Consider the following 25,382-nt stretch of genomic DNA (forward strand, 5'->3'; position numbering starts at 1 on the left):
ACTGTATTTTCTAAAGGCTTGTGTCTTTACTTGTCTTAGTCAATAGCATGTCTTTTATAGTTCTGACATCTGTAGTGTTTGCTGTGTAGCTGTTTCCATTCAAAGATGTCCCCAAGTTATGCTAAAAACCTGTTTAAGTATAGGAAGTTTTTTAAAATGAACACTAAAACCAAGATATAATGGATGGAATAAAACAACATTGGGGAGCTCTAAGAAAATCACTGCCTTGGAAAACTATTATAACCATGAACTACGATTATTGTTTCCAAGGGCCATTTTTTCACATATGCTTAGCTCATAAAGTGCCTACAAAATAACGAGACAGTTTGGAAAGAAATCCTTACTTAGGAGGCTCAGGGGGAATCTAGATTTTTGTGAACATGACCCTATTAGGGTACCAACGATTCCAGTACTCAGCTCTGAGCACCCTTACAAGTCTTGTCCATGGGATGTAGGACACTGCCGAGACAGAGGTTGGCTCACTGGGACCATGTATCCACATCCACATTCCTGGTCAGCAGTTTGAAGAAAGAAATGATCTGTGTAAGGTGAGCTGGGAGATGCACTGAGAAATGGATATTGGCACAACAAACCCTTTCTTCTCTCCCTTTTGTCACCTTCCTCCCTGTCCCTCTGCACAGTTACCTCCTGTGATGGGGACATAGGTTATCCGGTAGCTCTCCACGCGGCTGCGAGGGGGTGTCCAGCTGACTGTAGCAGAGTTTTCCGTGATGTCAGAGAAAGAAATTCCCTTGGGAGATCCAACAACTGTCAGTGGAGAACAAAGAACACACACACACCACATAGAAAGGAAAGGTAAATAATTGCTTATCAGTTCTTAGTGCTGGAACTCTGATTTGTCTTACCCCCTACCCCAAGAGCTGATGCTATCAATATTCTGTCCTAAACAACACTAATGCAGGGAGCACCAAACAGTTAACGGTGTTATTACATACTGACAGCAGCAATCTATTTGGTCTAAATTTTCCTTTTTCAGTAATGTTGCAGTAGTGCACAGCATAAAAATACCCCAGACACATATTGGCATATTGTGTACATAGAGGTAACAGAGATTTCAGTGTTACAGAAAGGTATGGAGGAACCCTTACAGGAATGCCACCTATTACTCAGGTATCATTATGTTTATATTTTTTTTTCTACCTCAATTTCACTTGGATGGTTTTTAGACTTTCCATTGAGTATCAGAGCCGCAGCTGTGACACATAGCCGTGGCAGCCCTTAGCAGTGGAGAGGTCTCTCTTTCTGATCATAAAGTTTTTATTCTAGGATGCTTAAAAAAGACCTGGACTCAGGTGCGTGAGTTCATCAGGGGTCTCTCCTCTCAAGCACTAGCTGCCTGTAAGTTTTGTTGGCTTCAAACTAGAGGTGACTAGATTTTCTCCTTGGAATCTTTATCTGAGACCACGAATTTTCTAGGTATATTCAAACACATACATCCAGAGGATATCCAAGTACAACCGTTGTGAAGAAGGCACTTGTGGTTCCCCTGCAGATTTTTGTTATACAACCCAACCTTTCCCCATATGAACCTGAGCACTACTATTGCCCCCATAAATTGGATCAGTAAGCTGGGCTAAGAAAGCCCAGTTTTGCCCAAATGACCCAATCTTATGATGCAAACCAACACTGATTTGAAACATTCCAGTTCAAGACCTATTTAAGCTACTGCAAAAAACATGGAAAGGGCTTCTGGAAGGACACGGTAAAGAGAGCTGCTACTTCAAAGTTTACATTGAGCATCTCACTTCCAATTTGTTTTTTTGACTGTAACCAAAACAACCCTGATGTGTATTAAAAAAATAAACAGCCCACACAGAGTAGCCCATTAGCACAAAGAGCACCGATACTCAACATCAGCTACATTAAGAGCAGTGAAGACAGGCTGAGGGCAGGGGAAGGAAAGGCAAGAGGAGAAAAAAGCGACCATGCTTGAAATAGCTTGGAAAGAACGTGTCTGCGGGAAAGAAGTCAGAGGGCTGCTTGTTCCATGTGTCCCCAAAGCTTTAGCAGCAAAGCCCTAAATCAACTGAAAGGCAGGGAAAGATAAACAACAGAGCTCTCAAGAGAAATGTAAATTATTACTCTGGAGCTCACTAAACATGTTGCATTCATGGGGTTTGCTCTCATGGAAAAGCCAAAAGAAAGAAAAGAATTAAAGATAATGAAGGAAGCAAGGTGGGATTAGTAAAGCTACAATGGCACACAAAGTTGCTACTGATCTAGGTACAGTCTGAAGAAAACAAGAGCATAAAGGAAACCTGGGAAAGAGAGAGAAGTGAAAATCACATTGATTTTGTTGCACATTGTAGGTGCCCTTAGTGACTAGAGAAAAGTGCTAGTGATGACTCTGGAGACCAAAGAGATGGATCAGCAGTTCATTTTCATACATATGGGGAATTCCAGCTTTTACCAGGAAAAAAAGTACCCAATCCATCCTACTTGGGCTCTGCTGTGCACGCTTTCATGGGCTTCGTGCTTGTTTTCTGTACCAGAATCTGAACTGCATAACAAACAGTAGTAAGAAGGGCCTTGACTATGTGAGAGTTCCATATACCCAGGTACCCCAACTGCAGCTACTTTCCCGGGAGCAAACCTGGCAGAGGCAGTATAATGGACCGCCAGAGCAAGCATCAGTCCTGGAACGAGTCCCAGAGATTTAAGAGGGTGGTACCTTTGAGCAGAGGGAAATTAGAAAGGAGCAAATGAAACCATCTTCTTGGTCTCCCTGAAAGCCAAAATTAAGCAGGCAGAAAAGATGGCCAGCATGCTTCTGTTATAAAAAACCACAGTACATCTGTTGGGCAGACACAGGTAATTAGCATTGTCCTCCAGCATCACTCCCCATTAGCTGTAGGAGAGACAGAACTTTCCTGTGAGGTTGCTAAAGCACTCATGATACCTAAGGAGCTGCTACTCTTTGGTTTGTTTGCAAAAAAATTGTTCTTGCATTCCTAACAGACTATAGCAGAGTGTTCCCTGACTTTCTTCTCCTAAGCAACAGGAAGCACCAGGTTGCATTTATCATGTAATAAAGAGCATGTAAAGTGTTCTGTGACCATCTCAGATAAAAAATGCCGTCAACAGTGTGGCAAAACTCCATTAGAAGAGGAGGAAAGTAGCAACACAAGACTCACACTTCCGACCAAGGATATTAAATGGCACATACCTGTGTTGTGGTCCCCCAGTGAGGGCTGAATTGCACCTTAACGGACATTATACACATGAATTTTGGAAAGACACTGTCCCTCTGAGAGCATCAGAGGACAAACTCCCTTGTGCCAACTTGATTAGACACTGCAGATCTGTATGATGCTGCCTTGCACTATGGTGATTTTATAATTGTCTTCTATCACAGCAGAACTGATGAGGCTAAAGTGACAAACAAATGCAGAGGGTAGGGAGAATGGGTACCATCATCACCCCGAAGAGGATAGCCTTTTAACAGCATTATTATCAGCAGTTCTGGGGGAAAAACTCTTGCTGTTCACTTGTACACATGGGTAAATAATGGAGGAAGAGCTATTAGCGATGGGTATGGGAAGACAGACTTCATTGTTACTTCTCCTGCCCAGCAGTTTCACACCACATTCCTGGTGTGATGGCAGCAAGGGACATCATCTCAGCCTCTAGGCAAGTCACCATGCAGGACCAACACAAGCTGCATGGACAAAATAGCAAATGCCAGTCCTAACCTGCTCATCCCTTCCACATCCGAAGCCCACGGCTGTCACTTGATCAACTGCCTTGCCGACTTCTTCTTACAAAAGGAAGAAGGAAAGGAAACCACAGAGGAGGACAAGGCAGCAAAAGGCAAGCACTGCAAGATCTTTCCTCTCTCCTCATGGCAGGCGGGTGGGTGCTGTACAGACCCTCGGTGAGGATGGCTTGGGATGCTCAAACCAGACCCCCTCAGCTGCACCAGTTACATCAACTGAGGACCTGATCCCCTAAGACTGCATTTGTGTATACGAAGGGTATGTGCCCAGGTAAGTAAGAAGGGGGAAGCTGCAAGTGATAAATAGAGAAGGATTTTCAATCTAGATTATTTTTCTGCCTTCATTTCCCTGATATGTTCAGTTTAGGTTTGCTGGCCTGTTTGCTAGCTTTATTCCCACTGTTATTTTACTCTCTCCTCTACTAAAGCTAAAGACTTGCTAGCTAATTTATTTCTTGCTCACTCATAACTTGTACACAGGCAGAAGAAAGTAAGACTGAATCTAAGCCTGTCTGAGCTACCCCTTTCAGGGACAGAAATATTTCTTTGCAACCAGACTGGAAATGCTATAAATATACATATGTTTGTGTAATAATCAACTCCTAAAAAAGACATTAGTTAGATGCCTTGGCAGCCCAGCTACTCGATGTTGTGCAACCTGCAGTCCAAATTATTTAGCTGGATTTTTGTGGCTCCAGCTCTATTATCAATTATCCATGGGCTATTTACATCTGACAAACATCTTTGGGGCTATTGGCTTCAGTAGGTGACATGTACTAAATCTCCCTTAAATAACCGAATAAGAATGTAGTCATAAGCAAAATGACAACTCCTAGTGGTTTACCATAAATATCCTGGAAGTCAGTGAAAACGGGGAGATGCTGCTAACAAGTGCAGCTGAATTTAAACATCCCTCTCCATTATGAGCTCCCCACGAGCCTGGGGGACAGCGGCTTGTGATGGATGCATGTTCTGCTCCATGTAAATGTCTGCGTGAGTGTACATATGCCCTTGCTGTTTATTCAGGGAATGTGATGCCAGTCACTGAGCTGGTCAGAAATGTGCCTTTCCGTGCTAACAAGTGGCACCACAGACATTAAGTTAAATCATGAGGCCCTGCTATTTCAGGAAAATACTGAGTTATTATTGTCCTTTTTCTGTGTGCTGTCTGGAGGACACTGCTATAGTTGGGCAAATGCCTCTTGTATCCATTTCTCTTGGCTTTCTCATGCACTGAACTTACTTGTTTCGTGCTCCTTGCCCTTCTCCAGGAACTGGGTTGATTTAAAATAACTGTTTTCATATCAGCAAGCTCAAAATTTTTAAAAGAGTCAATTTGGGTTGAAGAATGTTCCTTCATTTGCTTTAGATTTCAATATGTTTCAAAATGAAACCATAATTTTGGTGGAAAAAAAATCAAAAGCTTCATTCAAAAGTGCTAAAATGAAATGCTTCGAATTATGAACCTTTTTTGTTTGTTTAAATTAATTTAAGAATTTCAACATAAACTTCAAGAGCTTTTTACTTGACTAGTATCTGCACACTTTCATAGAAAAATTATAGAAGAAAAAATATTCCAGCTATGAGCAGCAAGAATGTCCTCCTCCCTGCCACTGAGAAAATGAAGCTCTGCTCCAGTGGAGATTTTTCAGAAATGTAGAAAGGTTTAGGCTAACTTCAGACAGAAGATATTTGCAGTTATGTTTACAATGTTGCTTCATTAATGTGAGACTATGAAAGGCCAGAAATCCAGCTTTGGGGAACTGGCATGTTGCAATTGAGGATTAAGGCCTTGGTATTTATTTTTTTTTAAAAAAAAAAATGTATGAATTGGCAGGCATACCTGCATCTTTTCTTCTGGATTATTTTACCTGGGTAAGACACTAAGCTAATTTACATCAGGATTTTTGATAGACAAGAATGAGAATATATAGAAACTTCTGCTGAGAGAGTTCAAAGTTTTGATTTTGCAAGAAACTCAACTTCATGTTGAATTACTGAGAACATCTTGCTTTTGGTAAGATCAGTCCAAGTTAAGGGTGCTTAGTCTTTTGCTGATCAAGCCACAAATAAACTCCTCAATAGCTCTGGCAAATTAATTTTGTTGTACCCCCTTTCTGGGGAGGTAAATTGTTGTATAGTGGCGATATGCAATTAGTCACAGTGAATCACTGAAACAGGGTGATACAAAGAAAGTATTTCTTGGACCCCAGAGCCAGTGCTTTCATTGCTAGACTGCTGCCTAATTCCAAATGAAGAAAGTAATGAAATAGAACCACATTATATAGACAGTGATGAAACTAGGGAATCAGAGCTGACTGATTATAAATAACTACAGCACATGGGAGCAGTAACTCGGCTAAGGGACGTGCAGCGGGCAGCTGGAACACCTCAGGAGCAGCTCGAGCTGGCTGTGCAAAGGAGAGATGCTGAAAGAAACAGGCGTGAACATGTTACACTTTTCCTACTGCAAAGACAATACCTGTGGTTGCTACTGCATTTACGGGTTGGGAACGTCGTCCACTGCTAACTCCATAGAGCTCAATTTCGTATTCAGTGCCCTCTTTCAGCCCTGTTATATCCTGGGTGCGCTCGTGGCCTGGTACTATTAGTTCCAGTGGATCAGATCTCCTTTTGGTATCCCTGATTTTTAGAACAAAACTGTTGAAAACCCCATCGTCTGCAGTCCAGGACAGACGGAAGCCATCTGGAGTAGCATCTGAAACCAGAAGGTTGTCGACCTCGGGTTCTGCTTCTAAAAAAGGAGAAGATAGCAGCAGGGAAAAGAAATGATTTGTTAATCAGTTCATTGGAGACCTGCCTGAGGTCTGGCTATAGCACACTGCAAAAATCCAACCACAGTTCAAAGAAAAGGGAAACAGCCTGCCAGCTATGGAGACCAAACCGACCCGGACTGTTAGCATCATAAACCTACTGAAGAAGATACATGTGAGTGTGTGCAGGCCCATTCAAACTTTCACTCTTTAATAGCAAATCCACCGCAGGGTCATACACCGTTTGCCTCTGGCATGCAAAATTACATACATGCTAATAGTAAGTTTCATGTGCATTTCTCCCTTGCTACCTATGTGAAACCTTTACATATGATAAACACAAGCTCTTGTTATAGATCTGCAGGCATGCCTGTAATGTTGTCAGGTCTCTCTCTGTTAGGAGGACTGCATAGAAGCCCCTTGAAAGGGTCTTTTTCTTCATGCAAAACCCTTATTTCATGCACTTCTGGCATCTGTGATGCTTCTGATCAGATGAATCCTTTACAGCAATATTAAATAAATGCTGAAGCAGCTCAGGGGAATTATGAAAGTTTATGTTCCTTAAACTGCACACTTAAATCCAAATGCAAGACCTACTGGCTTTAGTGAAAGAACCCATTCAAGAGGATCCCAGGAGCTGTAAGTTATTAATTACCTGCAAAATATCTTTAGCTCTGTGTGGTCAGGCGTCATTACCTAGAGAAATGCTACTGGAGTGGTTACTACCTTACAGCATCTCCAATGCACTTCTTTCTTCCACAGAAAGACATTCCTATTCATTTTCTTGCAAACTTCCGATCAGGTAACCCCCAGCTTTGCTGCTGCATACACAGCAATATGCAGATGAGACTTGATGGTTATGGGGCTATGGAATCAGTCTGCAAAGATTTTTCAAGAAAGCTCAAGTGCTGCTGGCAAACAGCAGCTATGATGAGGTTGAAAACATGAGCTAAGGTTTTCTGGAGAGACATGCCAACTTTGTGGGTAGCAATGATCACATTTGATGGTCTTTGGGTGGAACCCACCCAGAGAGTGAAAGAAAGGAAGCCTTGGGCAAGAAATGCATCACCCTTCCTGAAGGTCCTGATGGTTGGCAAGTTGGAGAATGCTGCCCAACAGCTGTTAACAAGACGAGCTCCCGCATGCAGCTGTTTTTCTTTAAAGACTTCGGTTAGAAGTACCTGCATGACCATACCAGAAACTTTCACCCCTCAACCCACATCATGCGCCTCTACAGGATCCCTCATAAAAACAAAAAGGGAAACATCAAGTTAGAAGGAACAGGATTTCATTGGTGAACCTATCAATCACCAGGAGTTATGTGTAGCCACGATGCAGAAAAGGATGCAAAAGCCAAAGTTTGCTCTGCAAATGGATTGCATGAAACATCTTCCATGTGAGAAGAAAAGCAAGAAAGAAAAGGTGGAAAAGAAGAATTTGTTCACATTAAAATACCTGTAACAGCCACAGTGCTTAGGGGCTTTGTTTGGTGCCCCTTGGCAAAACCATAAAGCATAACCTCATAGCCAATGCCAGTAATAAGGCCTTTAAGCTTCAGTTGCCGCTGGGCTCCCGTAAGGAGGAACTCCTGTGGGTCCAGCAGCTTGCCGGAATCCACCACGACTACTAGAAAGTTGTCAAAGGCATTCTCCGATGCCATCCACGACACTGTGAACCCATAAGGGTTAATATCAGAGACAGTTAGGTTTTCCAGTGGGGGCATGGCCTCTAAAAGAAGGGAAGGTGCAAAAACACACACACAAAAAAAAAAAGAAGCGAAAAACATTGCAAATTAGAAAGTGTCACAGATTCCACCAAACATAAATCACATTTTTCCCCAAAGTACGGATTCAATAGAAGTGCATAGCCAGAACCACGAGACTTGGATTTTCAGTGGAGCCTCCAGAAGTCAGATGGTCAACTCTTAATTTTCATCAAGGGTGTCTCAGCACCTTGACTCGCAAGCTCCATTGAAATTCCTTCCAAGCTCACTGTGGAAGCACATTTCTTCTGTTACACATGCACTGTAAGACAGTTATAACCAAAACTCTTTTAGAAATGCTATGCATGAAGCTTTTATTTCCTTCTATTTGTCTCCACCACCAGTGCTTTAGGGACAAGCCTCAACTTTGGCATTCACAGCTCCTGTACTGCGCTGCTTTGCCTCTCTGCTTCACGTGAATATCTCCAGCTTTTCTTTTCACAATGGTGGAGGGGTCAGAGATGCCTGAAGGACTGCCAGGAGCAGGACATTCATCAGCCAGGGTCACAGCCAGTGCAAGTACTAAACACTTCTGCAGGGGACAGGCAAGGGGCCGGACTTGCCCTGGCTCAGGGCAGGGGCTAATGCCTGCGGAACAGAGCAATGAGACATGATCTGTCCAAAGAGCTTCATGTGCAGCTGCTAGCGTGGTATGTTGACAACTTCAATTCCAGTGAAGTGCCTTTTTTTTTTTTTCCCCACGTCAGCATGACACTTGTCAAAATTTAGAGGCTGTGGATCAATCCTCAGAACTTTCACACCAAGTCTCTAGGTGGGGGGGCGGGGGGAATGAGAAAAAAAGAAAAAAAAGCGCCATCATTTCACAAGACAGTTGCTCAGTGCATTTTGCTCACTCAGAATCTGAGAAGTGAAATAAGATCAGCTGGCTTTGCTAAACCCTGGCCTTGATCCTGCATCCCAGGCATTGCTAGCTTTTCTCTAAACTACTTGTGAAACCTTGCTTTGTTGGCTCAGCAGTGAACTCATCCCTTCTTCCAATCGCTCAAATTCTGCTCACTTCAGAAAATATGAGTTAGCTAAACACAGAATTTTCTCTGGAAAAGGGTTTGGGGTTTGGTTTTGACATTTCACAACTGCTGAAACTGATAATCTGTTAGAATTTAGCATAAAAATTACCTCTTGAAGTTTTATAATTTGGAAGTCCTTGTGTTTTGATGTTTACACATTTGGATGCCAGAGATTCAGCTCCAGTTTATGCAGTTCAGAGACTTATTTGCAGCCTACTTGCTTCTGATCATGCAAGCCCAAAGATCCACATTTTGGTTTGGTCTCTGGGAGGGTGAGTAAACAAGCAATAAGCTCCAAATGCCGAAATTATTTTCCTGGGATAGGTGTTGAGTGACACCACCACTCTAAACCCAGCAGGTTTCTGTGAACTGCTGGCACAGCTCTCTGCCGCGCAGTGCCACATGTTTACCTAGCTGTGGGAAGCCTTCTCCCAGAATCCCAGTGTCCATGGTTTATTTTCAAAAAAGGAGGCATCTGTGCTCTGGTGAAGCTAAAGAGCAGGGGTTTTGAAAGCTGAGTTGCTCTTTTTTATGTGACTGAATGTCATCAGGGGGCAGAGCAGAGCTGGTGCAAAATGCAGCCGTTTGCCTTAAGGAAAATGATGGTGGACTTTGCCTTTGGCAGAGATGGACAGCCTAACGCTGAGAGGGATGCTGCTACTGCAACTGGTGTCCCCACTGCATGCAATGAAGAGAGGAGAAAAAGGAAAAGGCCTCGATTTCTTCATTAATCCATCTCAGGGTGCCCCTGTGCCTGTGTGACAACCCCTAGTAGCCCATACTGGCCACATAACACATCAAATCTGTGGCATTTATTTGGTCATCTGAGAGGTGTATGATGTACAATCCATCCCAGTCAAAACCTGGCTGAAATATTCAGACATAAGAGGTGGGTTGAGGGGACATCAGAGGACAGGAGATGCTCTAAACTCCAGTCTTCTCTGGACCCTTCAGGTGCAACTAGTGTTAGGCAAATTTCCCCCTCAAACTTCAAAGTTAAAAAAGATTATTCGATATGGGAGAAAGACTCCAGAGAGTTCCTAACTCTTAACTAGTACTCCTCCTAGAATGCTTTTTTTAAGTTCACACAATTGGTCTGACCCATCCTTGCACTAGATTTGCAAACAAAACCATTGTTGCTGGACAAGATATTCAGTGCTGTAGAGAGTTTTGTTTTTGTTTTTTAAATCCATGCTGGAATATATACCTTTATGAGCCAATAAACAGACTCCAAACCTTTAAGCAGGTACCTGTCATGACAAAAGCAGTGAGGGGCTCTGTGTGAACACCAGCATTGGTGGTCCCCTTAATGTTAATGTCATAGCCCGTGTAATCTAGCAGGCCTGAGATGTGAGCGCTGCGAGCACCTCCCGACACCGTAAGCTCCTGGGGTTCGTGTGCTGCATAGGAATCTCTAATGTGTATAACAAACTTGGCAAAAGGCCCATCTCTGGTGGTCCATGAGAGGTTGAAGCTGTCAGGGGTAACGTTTGTGAGTGTGAGCGTGCCCAGCTGTGGCTCAGCCTCTGAAGGAAAAAGGAACACAGGTGAAGACACAGCATTACTCCAGGGGACTGGGGCAATTAGGGGCGGAGGTTTATAGATGCTTAGAGATAAGGCTGAATGTTTCAGCCTTGTTTTGCAGTGGTTAAAGAAAAAAAAAAAAGAAAAAAAAAGGAAAAAAAAAAGGAGCATTGCAAGAGCCAGTTTGTAAGGTTTCGGAAAGAAGCCACTGAAATTAGTGCTGACTTTTAAATTATTTTTTCATTTCATTTTCTTAAACTCAGTTTTCCTAATGAAACATGGGCCTGATTTACAGAAGCACCAACAGCATGCAGTCCTGTGGTAAAGCCACAGAAACTGCAGGAACTCACACTGGGAATTTGATGGCAATACAAACCCAATGCAATTCCAAAGTAGATAAAAGTAGGTTTCAGGCAGGAATTAGGCAAGTCCAAAACAGACATCCTTGAAATCCCAGTTCAGCTTCTGTTCAGTGTTTCTGTTGCCTGGAGCTGTATTATTTTTGGACTCCAAAATTTATGAGGGGGTTCGGTTCTAACAGTGATCATCTCAGCACTAATGTCAGGCCAAAACCTCCCTGGACTCCACAGAGAAGGTGTTCCCCATCCTCTGATTAGGCACAATCAGAGACTATCTAATAGAATGAACAAAAAAGACCCCACAACGCTGCTGTTGCTCTCCTCTCTGACTGTTCAGTGGCCAGGACACTTCCTTAAGAAGAAAAGGCTTTCCTTTTCTGTTAGAGGAAATTCAAAATCACATCTCTCCCCTGCCAGGGGAGAAACTTGGCCTTCAGGCTACAGGAGGGGGAGAGATCCTTATCCATCCTGTTTTAAAGCTATTCCATTTAGCATAAAATCATTAAAGATTCATTACAGAACAGAAAGCACAAAAACATGACCTGGAAGCCAGGTGGTCAGAGAATCCTTTGTGGGCTCTCAGGGCTGATTTTCTGCTTTTTCTCTTGCCAATTGAGTATAAACCAAGAACACCTTGGGAAATGCAGCCAGTGAGATACAGGAAAGTAACTCTGGAAGTGATTCATGCTGGGAGAAGAGTCAGAAAGATGTATCCCGCTGGCAAAGAGAACAGTGAAAGAATGAAATCCTTTTCTTAACTAAAACATGAACTGCTGCAAGATGTTCCAACTTTTTCTCCCGTCCCTTATTGCAAGCCTTTTAAATAATAGTCCACCTTCTTATCTAGAATTGTCTAGGAACAGGTGAATCCAAGTGGCCCCAATTAAGGACACATGCTGTTGTCATGCTGTCAACCAGTGACCATCAACACCTTCATGGCTGACAGTGAAGATGTCACCATGAAGCATGGTACTTCCGAAGACAGGGAAGGAGATGAGAAAATATCCACAAAGCAAACAGGCTTGGGTGGAGAACCCAGTGAAACCGAGTGTGGAGCCATCAGCCCCGCATGCAGGTCAGAGAGGACAGACCGATCCTCTCCAGTCTCATCCTGAAATGGCCACATTCCTCCACATGCCACTTGCATCCACTCAGGCATGTTCATACCATGACACCCAGACTCCAAAGAACACTACATGCAAAATAAGTTGAAATTATCTCTTCAGGCAAGTCTCGGTGATCTCCCACCACCCTGGAATCACCACAGAAAAAGCTCTGACATTCAGTGAAACAAGATAGATCTCAGAGACTCAAAGGTAGCAATGCAAGTGGCAGAGTGGTGGGCTGCCCATCAAGAAAGGCTGAACTTGCATTCTGAGCCCCGATCTCTGCTGGGAACACACAAAAATACCAGGCAGAGAAGAACATTGGAACCAGCATAAGGTGGCCAGACCACTCCATGCAGTTTTGGTTGGTTGTTTAGCATGCTGCGTGAAACTCCCTCTGGAGATGCAAATGTCTTGGAGGACATTTAAGAGAGAACCAAAAGGACATGCAGGTGCCTCTCCAGGCTGATAAAGACATGAAGGCCTTCCACCCACAACAGAGCAAGTGAGGATGGGATGAACAAGAACTTCATTCTAGATCAAGTGCAAAGATACTCTGTGAAATTATTAACCATCTGGAGCAAGTCAGTTATATATACACAGAACTTGCAGATAAGTGTATATATAAGGAAACCAATCATGGTTTACTACTGGCTCCCTTAATGCTGGGGGCACTTTTTCAGCCTTTTCCATTGTCTCAGATCTCCCTTTGCCCAAGCACTCTCAAGCCCAGCATATTTCAGCCTCCCCTTATAGTGATCTTCCTATAATTTACCAAAGGAACGATGATGAGTTGGAGCCATTTTTTAGAGCAGTTCGGTGGACAGCAAAAGAAAGAGGAGAAAAAAGCAAACCTGGAAGGTGAAACAGTGAAATACCTGTGGTTGCCAGTGCTGTCAAGGTCTGACCACCTTGCCCATCAATTACACCATGGAGTTGGACAGTGTAATTAGTGGCGGCTTTGAGGTTGGTGACTACATAGCGCCGGGAGGCCCCTGGCACTGTGTGCACCAGGGAGTCCAAAGGGAAGTCAGAGTTTCTGACTTCTAGAATAAAATGGTCAAAAGCATTGTCCTGCGCTTCCCACGTGAGTGACATGCTGTCTGAGGTAGCATTTGATACAGTGAGTTTGCTAAGGAGAGGTTCCTCTACTATGGGAAGAAAAACAAATGGAAATGTATTGCAATCATTAAAACCCAAGGCAACAAAATAAAATCATATAGAAGTTTGAATTCACATGAGCCACAGTTCACAAAGATCACCTAGACTTGCGTTTCTCACTGTGTTTCATACCACTACCCCTGCAGCCACCCTGCCCACATTACCCAAGATTCAGTGAGGATATTCACAATCTGTTGATGCTAAAACCTGCAAGTCTGTATTATCTGATCACCAAAATTTTGTATTCTGCTTAATGTCATTGGCCACATCAAGCTATCGCTATGGCAAACTATGACAGCTCTTATTAAGATCATGTCAGCAGACAAAATTTGGTGATGTTAAATGTTCACCACGTGAGCTATCATCTGCCTACTATGAAAAAGCACTTCCTGCTTCCATTGTCTAGTCCTCTCCTTCCACTTTCATACTGTAACTGGCTAGAGCACACTGAACACTTGGCTTCCTTGTCTTTTCTGGAAAAACTGTAAAACCTCGAGATGTGCAATGCACCAACAGCTAAATGCCTACCTATTTCACTGACCAACATCAAGTCAAATGGGCTCTTTCAGTCTGTCATCCGATGTAAACTGGATTCGGAAGGTGAATTCAAGCAGGGCGTCTGCCTTATAGGAGCCTGTTTTCACAGACTGAAATATGCCTGAAATCTGTTTAGAGAATCAGGATAAAAACTGTATCTAGAAATCAGCTTATCTGAGAGAAATAGCATCTCCTCTATGCTGTACAACAGATGCAAATACATGTTGCAAGCTAACATATTGAAACATTTCCCACTTGGTTCTTGGGAAATCTGCTTTGCTTTTCAGCTCTGTCAAAGGTTGCCCCAACCTTAACGTTTGAACAAGAGCAAACTTATTGTGTGAATGAAACAATCACAATGTGATTGACTGACTTTGCTGGATGGGATGTTGGATTAACATTCACAGTTCAAAATGTCTCCGGCAGGTCTTCCTTAGGTGGTATCAAACAGTGAGGTAGAGGGTTTGGTAATGGGTAGGCTGGTGGGGTAGCTGAGGGCAGGGAAAGGGGCACAACCTGTAAGGAAGAGTTAGAAGAGAGTTAGCATTGAGGTGGGTTTTATATACCTGTTGTAGCTGCAGCACTTATTGCCTGCGTGCGGAAACTGTGAGAGATCCCATAGAGGTAGACAATAAAATCAGTTCTGGGGGAAAGCCCTGAGATATGAGCAGTCCTTGAATTGCCTGAGACGTTGAACTCCATGGGCTCCAGCAACCTGTTAGAATCAATAATTTCAATAGTAAAGACGTCGAAGTCCTCGTTGCTGGTTGTCCAAGAAAGGTTGAAGCTTTCAGAAGTAATGTCGGAAACAGTTAGCTCACCAACTTCTGGGTGCACTCCTGAGGAGGAAAACAACACTGGTCAGAAGGGGACAGCCCTGCACTCCTCCAGCGCAGAGATCCGTGCATCTCCCTGTTCATGCTGGCAGCGCTCCAGGCTGCCACTGGGGAAGAGGGTTTGAGTAAAAGCTTGCTACAAGCAGACAGGTACTAAAGGCAAGAAATTGAATGAAAGCATCTCAAAATGTTAAATAAAAGGAAAAAAAAAAAGAAAAATAAGCTTTAAAGCTCTGGCTATTTCCCTTTACCTCCAGGAGCAGCCATATGTCTTTGAGGTCTGAGCATAAAAGCAGATGCAAAAAGAACTTTTCTGAATGCCCCTGGGGCATTTGGAAAAGTCAGCTTCCAGTTTTAGGAGAATCTGAAACTAGAGCTATTGCTTTAGCCAAAGGAAAAGGTTGTGTTTTGTTTGCTCTTCTACTTTCCCTTTCAGCTTAAGACTATGAAAGCTGGCATGTAATTTTGGAGCTGGAGCCAAAATGCAAAACAGTGATAGCTGCCTCGGGGTTTCTTCCTCTCTGTAGACATCCCTGATGCGTTACAGGAAGGCTCAGAAAAATCTGACAATTGGAAGTCCCCAGAAGGGAAAATTTTGAAAAGCCGGGTGCTGAGCATGACCCAGGATGGGAAGGGAAAACCTCAGCGGGGCATCTTCTGCTGTTTTCATTAAGTTAATAAAAAGCGAGCACATTGCATATTTAGGCAGGACACCCATGACGTCTGTTTTCTTGTTTGTCCATGTACAGCCTCCTTTGTCTAGCCACATTTGTTTGTTCTCAACGGGCAATCTGCTACCAGCTCACAGTCAGGACTCTCAAAGCACAGGACTTCTGGCCTGCAGTGGGACACAGCCCAAGGCAAGTGCCTTGTGCCAGACACATTTTCACCTACGCCAGGCTGCTAAAAGCATTATTGAAACAAGCAAGCTCTACTGCATTTCATGTTTTAATTGCACTTTGTTACGTGTACTTTTATCCTTTTCTGTGCTGGGTAATATGTGCTTGGGGAAATCAAATATGACCAAGCTCTGGGTATCTTATAATCACAGGAGGTTGCAAAGGTCTGTAAGGAAGCCCAGAGGCAGCAGATATTGTCTACAAGAAATTATCTGAAGGAAGAGCCACTGGTGCCCCTTTACTATCAATTAATTCATACCCTGTTCATTGCCAATGATCATAACACTCAGAAGAATCAAAGGATAGACGTGAGTATATATGTATCTTTCACAGTCAAAGCTCATGATAAATTCTCATTTAAAACTGCCATCTTTCACAAGGTCAGCCAGAAAATGATCATTGTGGCTCTTGATTAGTTTTTTTCAGCCTTCTGACAGTGCAGGGCTTACCTTCCTTCTTTCAGGTCACTTTTATGCCAGGGTAGTTCTGCTGAATCTGGCTTTCTTGCATTATATCTTTTTCAGACCAATCAGACTGTTTAACAGCCTTGTGTGGCTTAATAATATGTTACTACTGGTGGTAGGAATTAATTTGTGTTCTTTTCTATATCAGACCACATAGATGGTGTCTGTCCTTGCCCACGAGTCAGATGCACACATTATACCCCCGAGTCTGTATGTACACAGAAGCTAGTGCATCGTTTCAAAGGTAGCTTCTGAAGGATAAAAACAAAACTCTCAGGCTTTGATTATCTGGGCTGTAAAGAACAGAATTTTATAATTTTACAAGGCAACCTGGGCTTTCCCAAGCCTGTACAACCACCAGTTGGGTTTTGCTGTTAGTGTCAACCAGCAGAAAAGCGAGTAAAGGGAACAAAACCAGCCATGGGGTGGGGTGGGGGGCGAAGCATTCCTAAAAGTGAAGGGCTCCATGGGGGCGCTGAGATTCTTATTGGAAAGTCTGATCAGGAGACATTTCCATGCCAGAGATGTTCAGCCAAGCTTTAATGAGTTGGGTGCACCTCAGGCGAAGCCGAGCAAGTGAGCAAGCTTTGCCGAAAGCTGCGCTAGCGTTGGCTCACGCCCCCGTCTGCAAAGAAAGGGAGGCCTGGGGCTGGATAGGCGACTTGAGAAGATACCTGTCATGGTTTCAACAGAAAGGGGGTTGGTCCTGTAGCCTTGAATCACACCACGAAGTGTGACGTTATAAGGTGTGTTGGCCTTAAGGCCTGTCACATTCGTAAAGCGCAGTCTGCCCGGGACTGTGATATTCCGAGTTCCTTCGGGATTGCCAGGCTCCTGCACCTGAATGATAAAGTGCTCATAGGCGCCGTCGGCTGCCGTCCAGGTGAGCTGGAAACCATCCCAGCCTGTCTCTGATACTGATAAATTTCCAAGCTCAGGTTCCTCCTCTGAATAAGGACAGAGAGTCAGTCAGTTACTCCAATTACAGACTAGTAGCCATGATGTATCATTTAATGATGTTCTGCGTTAATGCATTTCACTTGCAATCAGTGACACAGAGATGCACACACACACATTTACATTTTCAGCTGCCCCAGATATCTCGTAAAGTCTCTTCAGAGACATGGCAAAACAGAACAGTAAGAAAAGAACTATAATAACAAATAATAACCACACTGATGCGAAAAGACTGCTTACAGAAAGCAGCTTATAGACCATCTTACAGCTGCAAGTGTTTTGCCAACATTAATTACGAGTCCCTATGAGACAAACAAGTATTACTATAACCACTTTACTGGGCTTTTAACAAGTCGGTGTTTGCCATTGTGCCATTCAAGTGACTGTGAATACTGCAACAGTGCCTGGTGTAAGGATAGGAGGACACCGAGTTTGGGGATTCAGATGTTTATGATTTTCATTGTGCCCACATGAAAGATGCTATTTATTCTTCCAAACTATTTCCAAAACAATAAAGAAGGGGAAAATTCCTCCATGTCTGCATGTCTTTAGTTTAATGGATTTATCTTCCTTATATTATATCATTCTGTCCACAAAACCTTCCTGGGGGCAGAGAAGCTTGGATTTTCAGAGTTGCTGATATTAATCAGAAACTGACATCTGCTTTCACAGAAATTAACATTCTTATAACCCATCACAAGGGGTGGCCAAGAAAGTTGGGAACCATCAGAGCTAACTCTGAGATGCTGTTAAATCTAAAAGTTTGGGGTCATCTTCTCAGCAAAAATAGAAAGTCCTCTGTTACAGAGAAAATAAAACCGATTCCACAGTCAATTATCGTCAGTGAGATTCACTAATGTATAGTAAATCGCTGCTACTGAGGAGCACAGAAGTTTTGATGAGCTTTCCCCATCCTGTTAGAAAGGAAGAGATTATTTATGAAATAAACACAATGATGTTCAACAACAACAACAAAAAGCATGAATCCAGAGCTGGTTTGCTTTATCAGGAACAGAAACGAGACTCATTAAGGCAAAATATGAATCTTGTCAAACTGGCACTGTTTAGCTGAAAAGGAGAAAGCAGGACAGAAATAGAACTGGTTGTATCAGAAATAATGATCTCTTGGTAGCAACAGAAACAAACAAAACAAACACATTTCCTTAATGAAACTAAACCAAAGAATACGGTAAGGTAAAAATCTTTTAAGTAAAAGCTTGATTGAAATAAGTAATGCAGTAATCATCATAGCTTAAAAGCAATCCAGATTCTCTGAAAAGTGCTCAGTTTCATTCGCTCCCAAGATGCAGAGTCCCTTTTGCTCCCGTTCTTTTCTCATGCACATTTGACATGGAGCGTACCACTCCATCATGCTCTTTAGGGACCAAGGGATTCTCATACAAAATCATGCACCAACTTGAACCGTTGGAGACCTCCAAAAGCCTCATCCATAAAGCATCCAACATACGTGACAAAACAATGACAATGTCATAGCAAATGATATAAAGGGATGATGTTTCTTACTTAAAAAAAAAAAAAAAGAAGAAGAAGAAAAAAAAAAGAACAAACCATTGAGAGATGAGACTGCCCTAGCCTTGTAGTAGGTGTGGAATAATCTGTGTGTTTCTATGTAAATAATTTATCCCATGTTGTGAATTTGGTTTGGATGATGGACAGGTACAGCCATTAGCCTCCAGCTAGGTTCTCCAGACATGAGCTTACACACTGGTACTTTGATCATTATTGAGCTGAGCCCTGTGGCCATAGGCCTGCTTCCTCATGAAATTCATGTCATAGGGATAAGAGACAGAAGTTTTCAGAAAGGTATACTCCCAATGTGTTCCAATCTTTTTTTTCTCTGACATCACCACTTTCATGCCAATGCTGCAAACTGCAACCTTTTTGCAATCTTTCTGGTGTTTGAACCACAATCCAGATAAACGCTTGTAGCATCTTGCTATTTGCATGTGCCTTGTAAATAGCAGATGCATCAATGCCTCTCTTCGCATGCAATTTGAAAAGAGGGACTTGATGCTACATCACCTTAAAAGCTGCATGGGGCATTGTCCATGCTGTACCACTCAAGGCTCTCATTCCATAGCAATAAGAGTTTTATCCCATGCAAAAGGAAGAAAGGGGGGAAAAAATCCCACAAACCACAGCTAAGAAGAAATGCATCACTTACACAGCCTAGCATTTCTGCAATGGAACAGCAGTATGAAAATGAACTTCTGTATTTCAGAGCAGAAAAGGAACACATGGATAATGAATCCATAGAAAATACCTGTGGTGGCTAGGGCTTCCAGGGACCAAGAGAGCTGACCTTGAGTGCTTCCATGGAGGTTAATCTGGTATTGTGTGCCAGCTGTGAGATTGGTAATCTCTGTTTCTCGATGGTTTCCCGGTAAAAATATTTCCTGTATTCTGTTTAAACTGGACAGGTCTTTCAGAGTGATAAAGAACTGATCAAATACCTCATCCTGTGCTGCCCAAGACAGGGAGAAACTACTGAAAGTCCTGTGTGTTATATTAAGGTCATGAAGAGCAGCAGTGGCTTCTGAGGTGGGAGGGTCAGTGGGCACCCAAAGCAGAGCCTGAGAATCAGTGCTGGGGTTTGTTAAAGAACTGAGCTCTGTCGGTGCAGGACTGGTAGGATTAAATGATGTTTCATTGATTGGTTCTCCAGGTGTTGTGACTAGAAGTGCTAAACAGAGGCAAATTACAAGTTAAAATTTCCTGAGAACAAACCCCCAAACATACCAAAAGACAGCTAACATCTGCTACCGAACAGTTTGTATGCTTTCTAATAAACAGCTCTAAGAACAGAGGAAACAGATGAGTACTTCTGTTTTGGAGACTGAATCCAGGCCACAAGCAGAGGTAGCATCACTAAGCGCAACATGGTCCTCACGCGACCACACTAAATAGCAGATCCAGAGCAACAACCATTAAACACGGAGAGGAGCTGAAATGTTTCCAGTAGACAAATAGGCACATCCTCAGCTAATGTAAATCAGCGCACTTTGACTGCCTCCAAAGATTTCTGCTGATTTACATCAGTGAGGATGTGAACCCTAAGCCTCTCAAACATGCCTTTTATCTTTACTACAGCGTGTCAGTTTTGGTTTCTGATAAAAACCGTAAATGGAATGCATGCCAATTATCACAAACATATCCAAATCCAGACTGAGAAATCAGCTGCAGCAGAAGCATGCTAAATCTCATCCTATCCAACCAAAAACAGGCTTGGAGGAGTTATCCATCTGGTTACATGCAGAATTTTCAAAAAAGGTGGGGACACACACAGACACACGCATCCTCACCTAAAAACTAGGACAGCAAGAACTCAAGCAAGCTTTCTTTAAAGAGATCCAAAGGAATGGAAGGGAAAAGGCTTGGCCTTCAGCATGCTGAACCACCTGCGAATATGTCCCGTAGCACAGTCAGAATCTGAAAATCTGGGAACTGTGGAGATCACAAGGCACGTGTTTCTGATTGCAGCTGCAAGGCAACAGGCAGGTGATTTTTCTGACATGCAGAATTATCTCCTCATTAGTGGAAAACCACAGCATTTCACACCTCAGTGAATGTCTTGCTTTCATGCTCCACTTGCATTCAATTAAGAGAGAGCAAGTCATCTACCACCATCAATCAGATCAACACAAATAGGTACTCAGGATTCATTATCTGTCTCCAAATTCACACATGTATCAGAAAAAAAGGTTTCAGAGGAGAAAAATAAGTCTAAACCGCTTTCAAACAAATGCAGAAATGTTATCTCAAAAAAACCCAACCACCCTCTCAGGACAAATACAAATGTAGAAATATTGTTTTCTGCTCACCTCCAGGAAGGAGGGAAGCCTGTGAGGCAAAGAGTGATTTATGTTTTTATATAACATCGATATTTTTGACTTAAATTACCCCAGCACATGATCTGGACCAGGCCCTACATATGCTGCAACCTGAAGACAGCCATACTGTCATGACACCAGCACACCCGCAGTGGTGACCACTAGCATAATTCCCTCTTTCCCAGTAAACCCGCTGTCAGAACTATTACCTGGTTGTACCAGGGTTACTGAGCCCATGTAACAAAGCAGAAAGACATGCAGAATGGAATCATCAGCCTTCTGCGATTCCCAGCTGCTTGTGCGCAATTAGATGCCAACCAGCTCTTTCCTGTTCTGGAAACAGGCAAAAAACTATGGCATCAAGCAAGTGCACTGGTGCTTGTTCAGCCTTAAGGTTTTCTACTTAACATGCACAGTGGTAGCTGGGCTTTACTGTGAAATATTTCTGCAAAAGACGTGCATAGGTAGCGTGAAGTGGGGGAAAAGGGCAGCAGTACATCGCACAGGTACAGCTCCAGGTAGTGGGTGGTCGTGGTCCCACTGGGAAACTGGCACGTACCCTGAGTTGGAAGCTGAGGACAAAACATTCAAAAATGCAAGGGAAAAAAAACCCCAAGGCTGGCATTACGCTCCTGATATCCACGAGAAAACCTTGTGTAATATTAGCCCAAACTATCTTCTCACTTGCCCTCATTCCACTTGACCACCCCTACTGACATTTCTCCCAGATTGCTGCCAGTTACAGCATAACCACACAAGGACTTGGTCACTCCAGTCTGGACGGGAAATACAGCAGCAATTCAACTGTATCATACAAAAACTGAGGGACCAACCACCTAAAAGGCATTTTAATTCAGAATTTTGCTGTCATAAGAGGATTAATTAGATTGTGCCAACCTTGACGTGGGAAGCTGCCATATAGAGATGGTCTCATGGAGCATATGTAATTATATGTAGTTACATTACCTCTGATTTCTTTTCAGACCTAATTCTGAATATTACCCTGGGTTTAATGACATGACTCCACAAATGAATTTGTGGACGAGAAAGAGTGGTCTACCCTCTACGCACACATATCCCATATTAAGCCCATGTGTAATAGAGGAATATGTGGCTTTGTGTACAAACAAACAACAGACAGAAAAATGAAATTATATGAATACATGAAAAATAGCACAGGTAGTATCAGTGTTCATTATTAAGCAGATAGAATACTGTAAGAGGTAATGGAAAATTTGGAAAACAGTTGAACTGTAGGATAACAAGAACAATGAAGTTCAAACACTTGACTTTGCAGCTAAGGGAATGGATGGGGAGAAGAGAAAGAGAGCTCTAGGAGCCCTAGGTGTGTGGATGACAGCCAGAGAGCATGATTCATGGTGGCAAGATGAATGAATAGTAGGTGCTGAAGCTGAATAGAGCTGAAAACTATGTAGAAGGCAAACTGAATGGACAACAAACAAATGCTCTTTCTCAGACTGGAATACTTTTCAATATAATTTTCAGTAAAATCTTCTGGCTGAATATGGTCTAAATAAGTCTATAATGCTGTTGCTAGCCTTTTGAGGAATTCCATTGTAATGCTGCGTTGGTAATTTTACTAAAAAGAATGCTAATGTCCTGCCAGGACATTTCCCCAGTTCCTCTGGATGGAGCAAACAGTATTCTGTATTATTTCTTGCTTCTGTCTCTGGGATTTTACATGATTTGCCAAGAGGGGCTATCAGCCAGTTTTGCTGCAGAGTCTCTCATCAGCTCAAGCACTCTGTAAGATGTGACGGCCTACCAAGAAATTTGCATTCTTTTCAGAACCCTTTGGCTAAATGGCTTTCCCCTCCTCAACCTGCTGATTAAATTGAGCTCGCAGTGCCTGCGCACCTCTGCATTTCATGAAGAAAGCACCGCAGTACAGCACCAGCCAGAAATGCAGCGGTAGGTACCACTAAAGGTTCCCCTGTTGAAGTCAGGTTCCAGGTACTCTCAGCAGAGGAATCAGCTGAAGAACTGGGCAGTCTTTACTGGCAAACTTTGTTTCCCAGTGGTCAGCGCTGCAATTTCCCATTGAACTGGCTCACCTAATCATTCTTCCTAACGTTTGAGTTTGTATAAAAAAGGGTGGTGCAATCTAAGACTAGCAGAAGCCAGGAGAGGAAGACAGACTGACGCACAGCACAGACAAGGGTCTTTGGTAAACAGCATAAATCTTCTTAAAAACATTCAACAGAATGGAAAAGTTACTTCTCCAAGCCATGCTCCTACGTGCAGCTCACTTCCAGAGGTAAGAGAGTATCGCATCCACGATTCAAGAACAGTTGCTGCACAATCTGGGTCCTTCAGCAGAAGAATTTGAGGTTGGCACTTGGTTTCTCTAATGTCCACTCATTTATCTCCACAGGCCTCTCATGCCTGATGTATTGCCATCCGTCCTCCTCCAGGACCCACATTGTGCTGTGCAGGCAGGGTTCCAGAACCAGAGCAAGAAAGAACAAAGCTGCAGTCTGACTGCTCAACTTCCTCAGCGCTGGGTTACGTGCTCACCCTGCAGATTAGTTGTTAATCTGATGTAACATTCCCAAGACATGCTGCCAGAAAGGTCCCTCCAACTAGTAAAATGGCTTATTCTCTTTGATTTCTGAAGTAGTTCTGAACCAAAACCTTAGTGCAACGCTGGGTAGGTCCTCTAACAAACAAGTAGTAGCCTAGTTCGTGATACCTTCGTTAATAACGGAAAGGAGGTACCTGTTGTGACCACAGCTTCCAAAGAAGAACGCTGCTCTCCAGCCAGTCCATACACCTTGATTTTATAGGAAGTGTTAGCTTGGAGGCCGTCAATCACAGCGCCTAGGGATTCTCTGGGCAGGAAGGTTTCTGCAGGGGGCCCAGCTGCCAATGACACTTCCTTGTACTCCACCACAAAACTACTGTAGACTCCTGTATTCGCATACCACGAGACACTAAAACTGTGGTCTGTTACCCTTGAGACCACAAGGTCCCTCAGTGCATCCTCCTGCATCCCTGAGGCCTCTGGAGCAAGAAAGCTCCCAGAGCCAGAAAGCTCCTCTGGGTCAGGAGTCATTGCCTGCATTAGGGTTAGGCTATGCAGAGCTACAAAGAAACAAACAAGCAAACGGCAGTGTGAAATATTAAGTCTTTCCTTTTTAGCAAAACAAAATAACATTTAGCAAACTGTTTGCTTTATAATCTTTACCTTCTCCTGAATGCAGGATCATGAGTTAAAAAAGCCTTGGTCACTTGAGCTGCACTTCATCCATATGAAGAGACAGAAACAACAGAAGGCTTCTATTCTATTCTTATATTCTATACTATGGAAGAATTAGAGCTGTGTCCTCTGCTAGAGGTTCATGAGCTCAGAACGTTTCAGTTGTCTGTGTGCGGAGAGTTGATATACATTAAAAGACACCAAGCAGAATGTAAGAGAGGAGGGAAGGCACCAATAGAAGACCCTCAGCTCTGGGGCTGAAAGCAACTTTACCCTCAGTGGCAGAAAATTCACTACACAAACAAATACAAAGCATTTGTGGGAAGCTCTTGAGTACCTGCCAGCAGAGAAACCTGACTGAACCATCAAGAGGCTGGGAAGAATAGAAGATGAAAAACTGGCAATTTAGAGAAGCAATGGAAACTCTGAAAGGAAAAAGTCTCAATCATTCTGCAGTCCCTGGCTCCTTGGGGCAGCAGGGATGGCACATGCCCCTCTAAACAGCAGGACTGTCTCCTGCACCTGCCAAGCAAAGCTGCTCCAGTCCTAGCTGGACTACTGGCACTTTCCAGTTCAATCACTCCTCTCTCTCCCTGGTTACTCCAAATACTCTCCCCAGCAGTGCAATGGACCTGAGCTCCCCATAGCTCTGCATGAGAGGGTAAAACAACACGTTTGTTTGGCTTATCCTGAGGACTTCAAGACTGGGAACATAGATAAAGAGGACTGACTTGAGGGTGGATCAAAAAGTAAACTGAAGCAGACCTCTTGTCTCGTACCCTACAGGCTTACAGAGGGCTGCTGCCTCCCCATGCTCATGTGTTTGGATTTGTCCGCTCCTACGCAGGAGGAAGGTCACAGAGACAGGTTATGTCAACTGCTGCTGCTGCTTCCAAGGAGCCCACTGCAGAGAACGCTTTGTTTACTGGCTGCTCTGAGTAAAGACTTAAAATAAATACACTGGCCAGATGAATGTATTTATAGTAAAAGAAACAACACCAAAACCAAACCAGGAAAAAGAAGCCACCATGTAGGACTCTGGAAGCTGGTGCCGGTAAGACCAGACTGTGAAATTCCACAGTATGTTGCTTCTGTCTTTTCACCCTCTGCATACGTCTTCTGAGACCACTCAGTCTTCAGACAGATGGGGGACCAGATAACTGGAAAA

General features: G+C 43.3%; 1 protein-coding gene across 4 annotated transcripts in view; it reads right to left on the reverse strand.

The window, feature by feature from the left end:
* The window catches only part of TNC (tenascin C), a 72,126-nt gene that overhangs the window by 11,811 nt on the left and 34,933 nt on the right, over positions 1-25,382 (reverse strand). For 2 of the 4 annotated variants that reach the window (XM_055719777.1, XM_005441993.3), the window contains exons 11-14: positions 16,861-17,133; positions 14,554-14,826; positions 6,219-6,491; positions 646-768 (exon numbers count right to left, since the gene is read on the reverse strand). In XM_055719777.1, the coding sequence (XP_055575752.1) occupies positions 646-768; positions 6,219-6,491; positions 14,554-14,826; positions 16,861-17,133 (942 nt within the window). Of the gene's footprint in view, positions 1-645; positions 769-6,218; positions 6,492-7,965; positions 8,239-10,550; positions 10,827-13,167; positions 13,441-14,553; positions 14,827-16,860; positions 17,134-25,382 lie in introns of all 4 variants that reach the window. The other 2 variants (XM_014282312.3, XM_027809477.2) reach the window with 2 other exon arrangements.

The sequence above is a fragment of the Falco cherrug genome, chromosome 9 (assembly GCF_023634085.1).
Source record: "Falco cherrug isolate bFalChe1 chromosome 9, bFalChe1.pri, whole genome shotgun sequence".
In the NCBI taxonomy this organism is placed as follows: Eukaryota; Metazoa; Chordata; class Aves; order Falconiformes; family Falconidae; genus Falco; species Falco cherrug.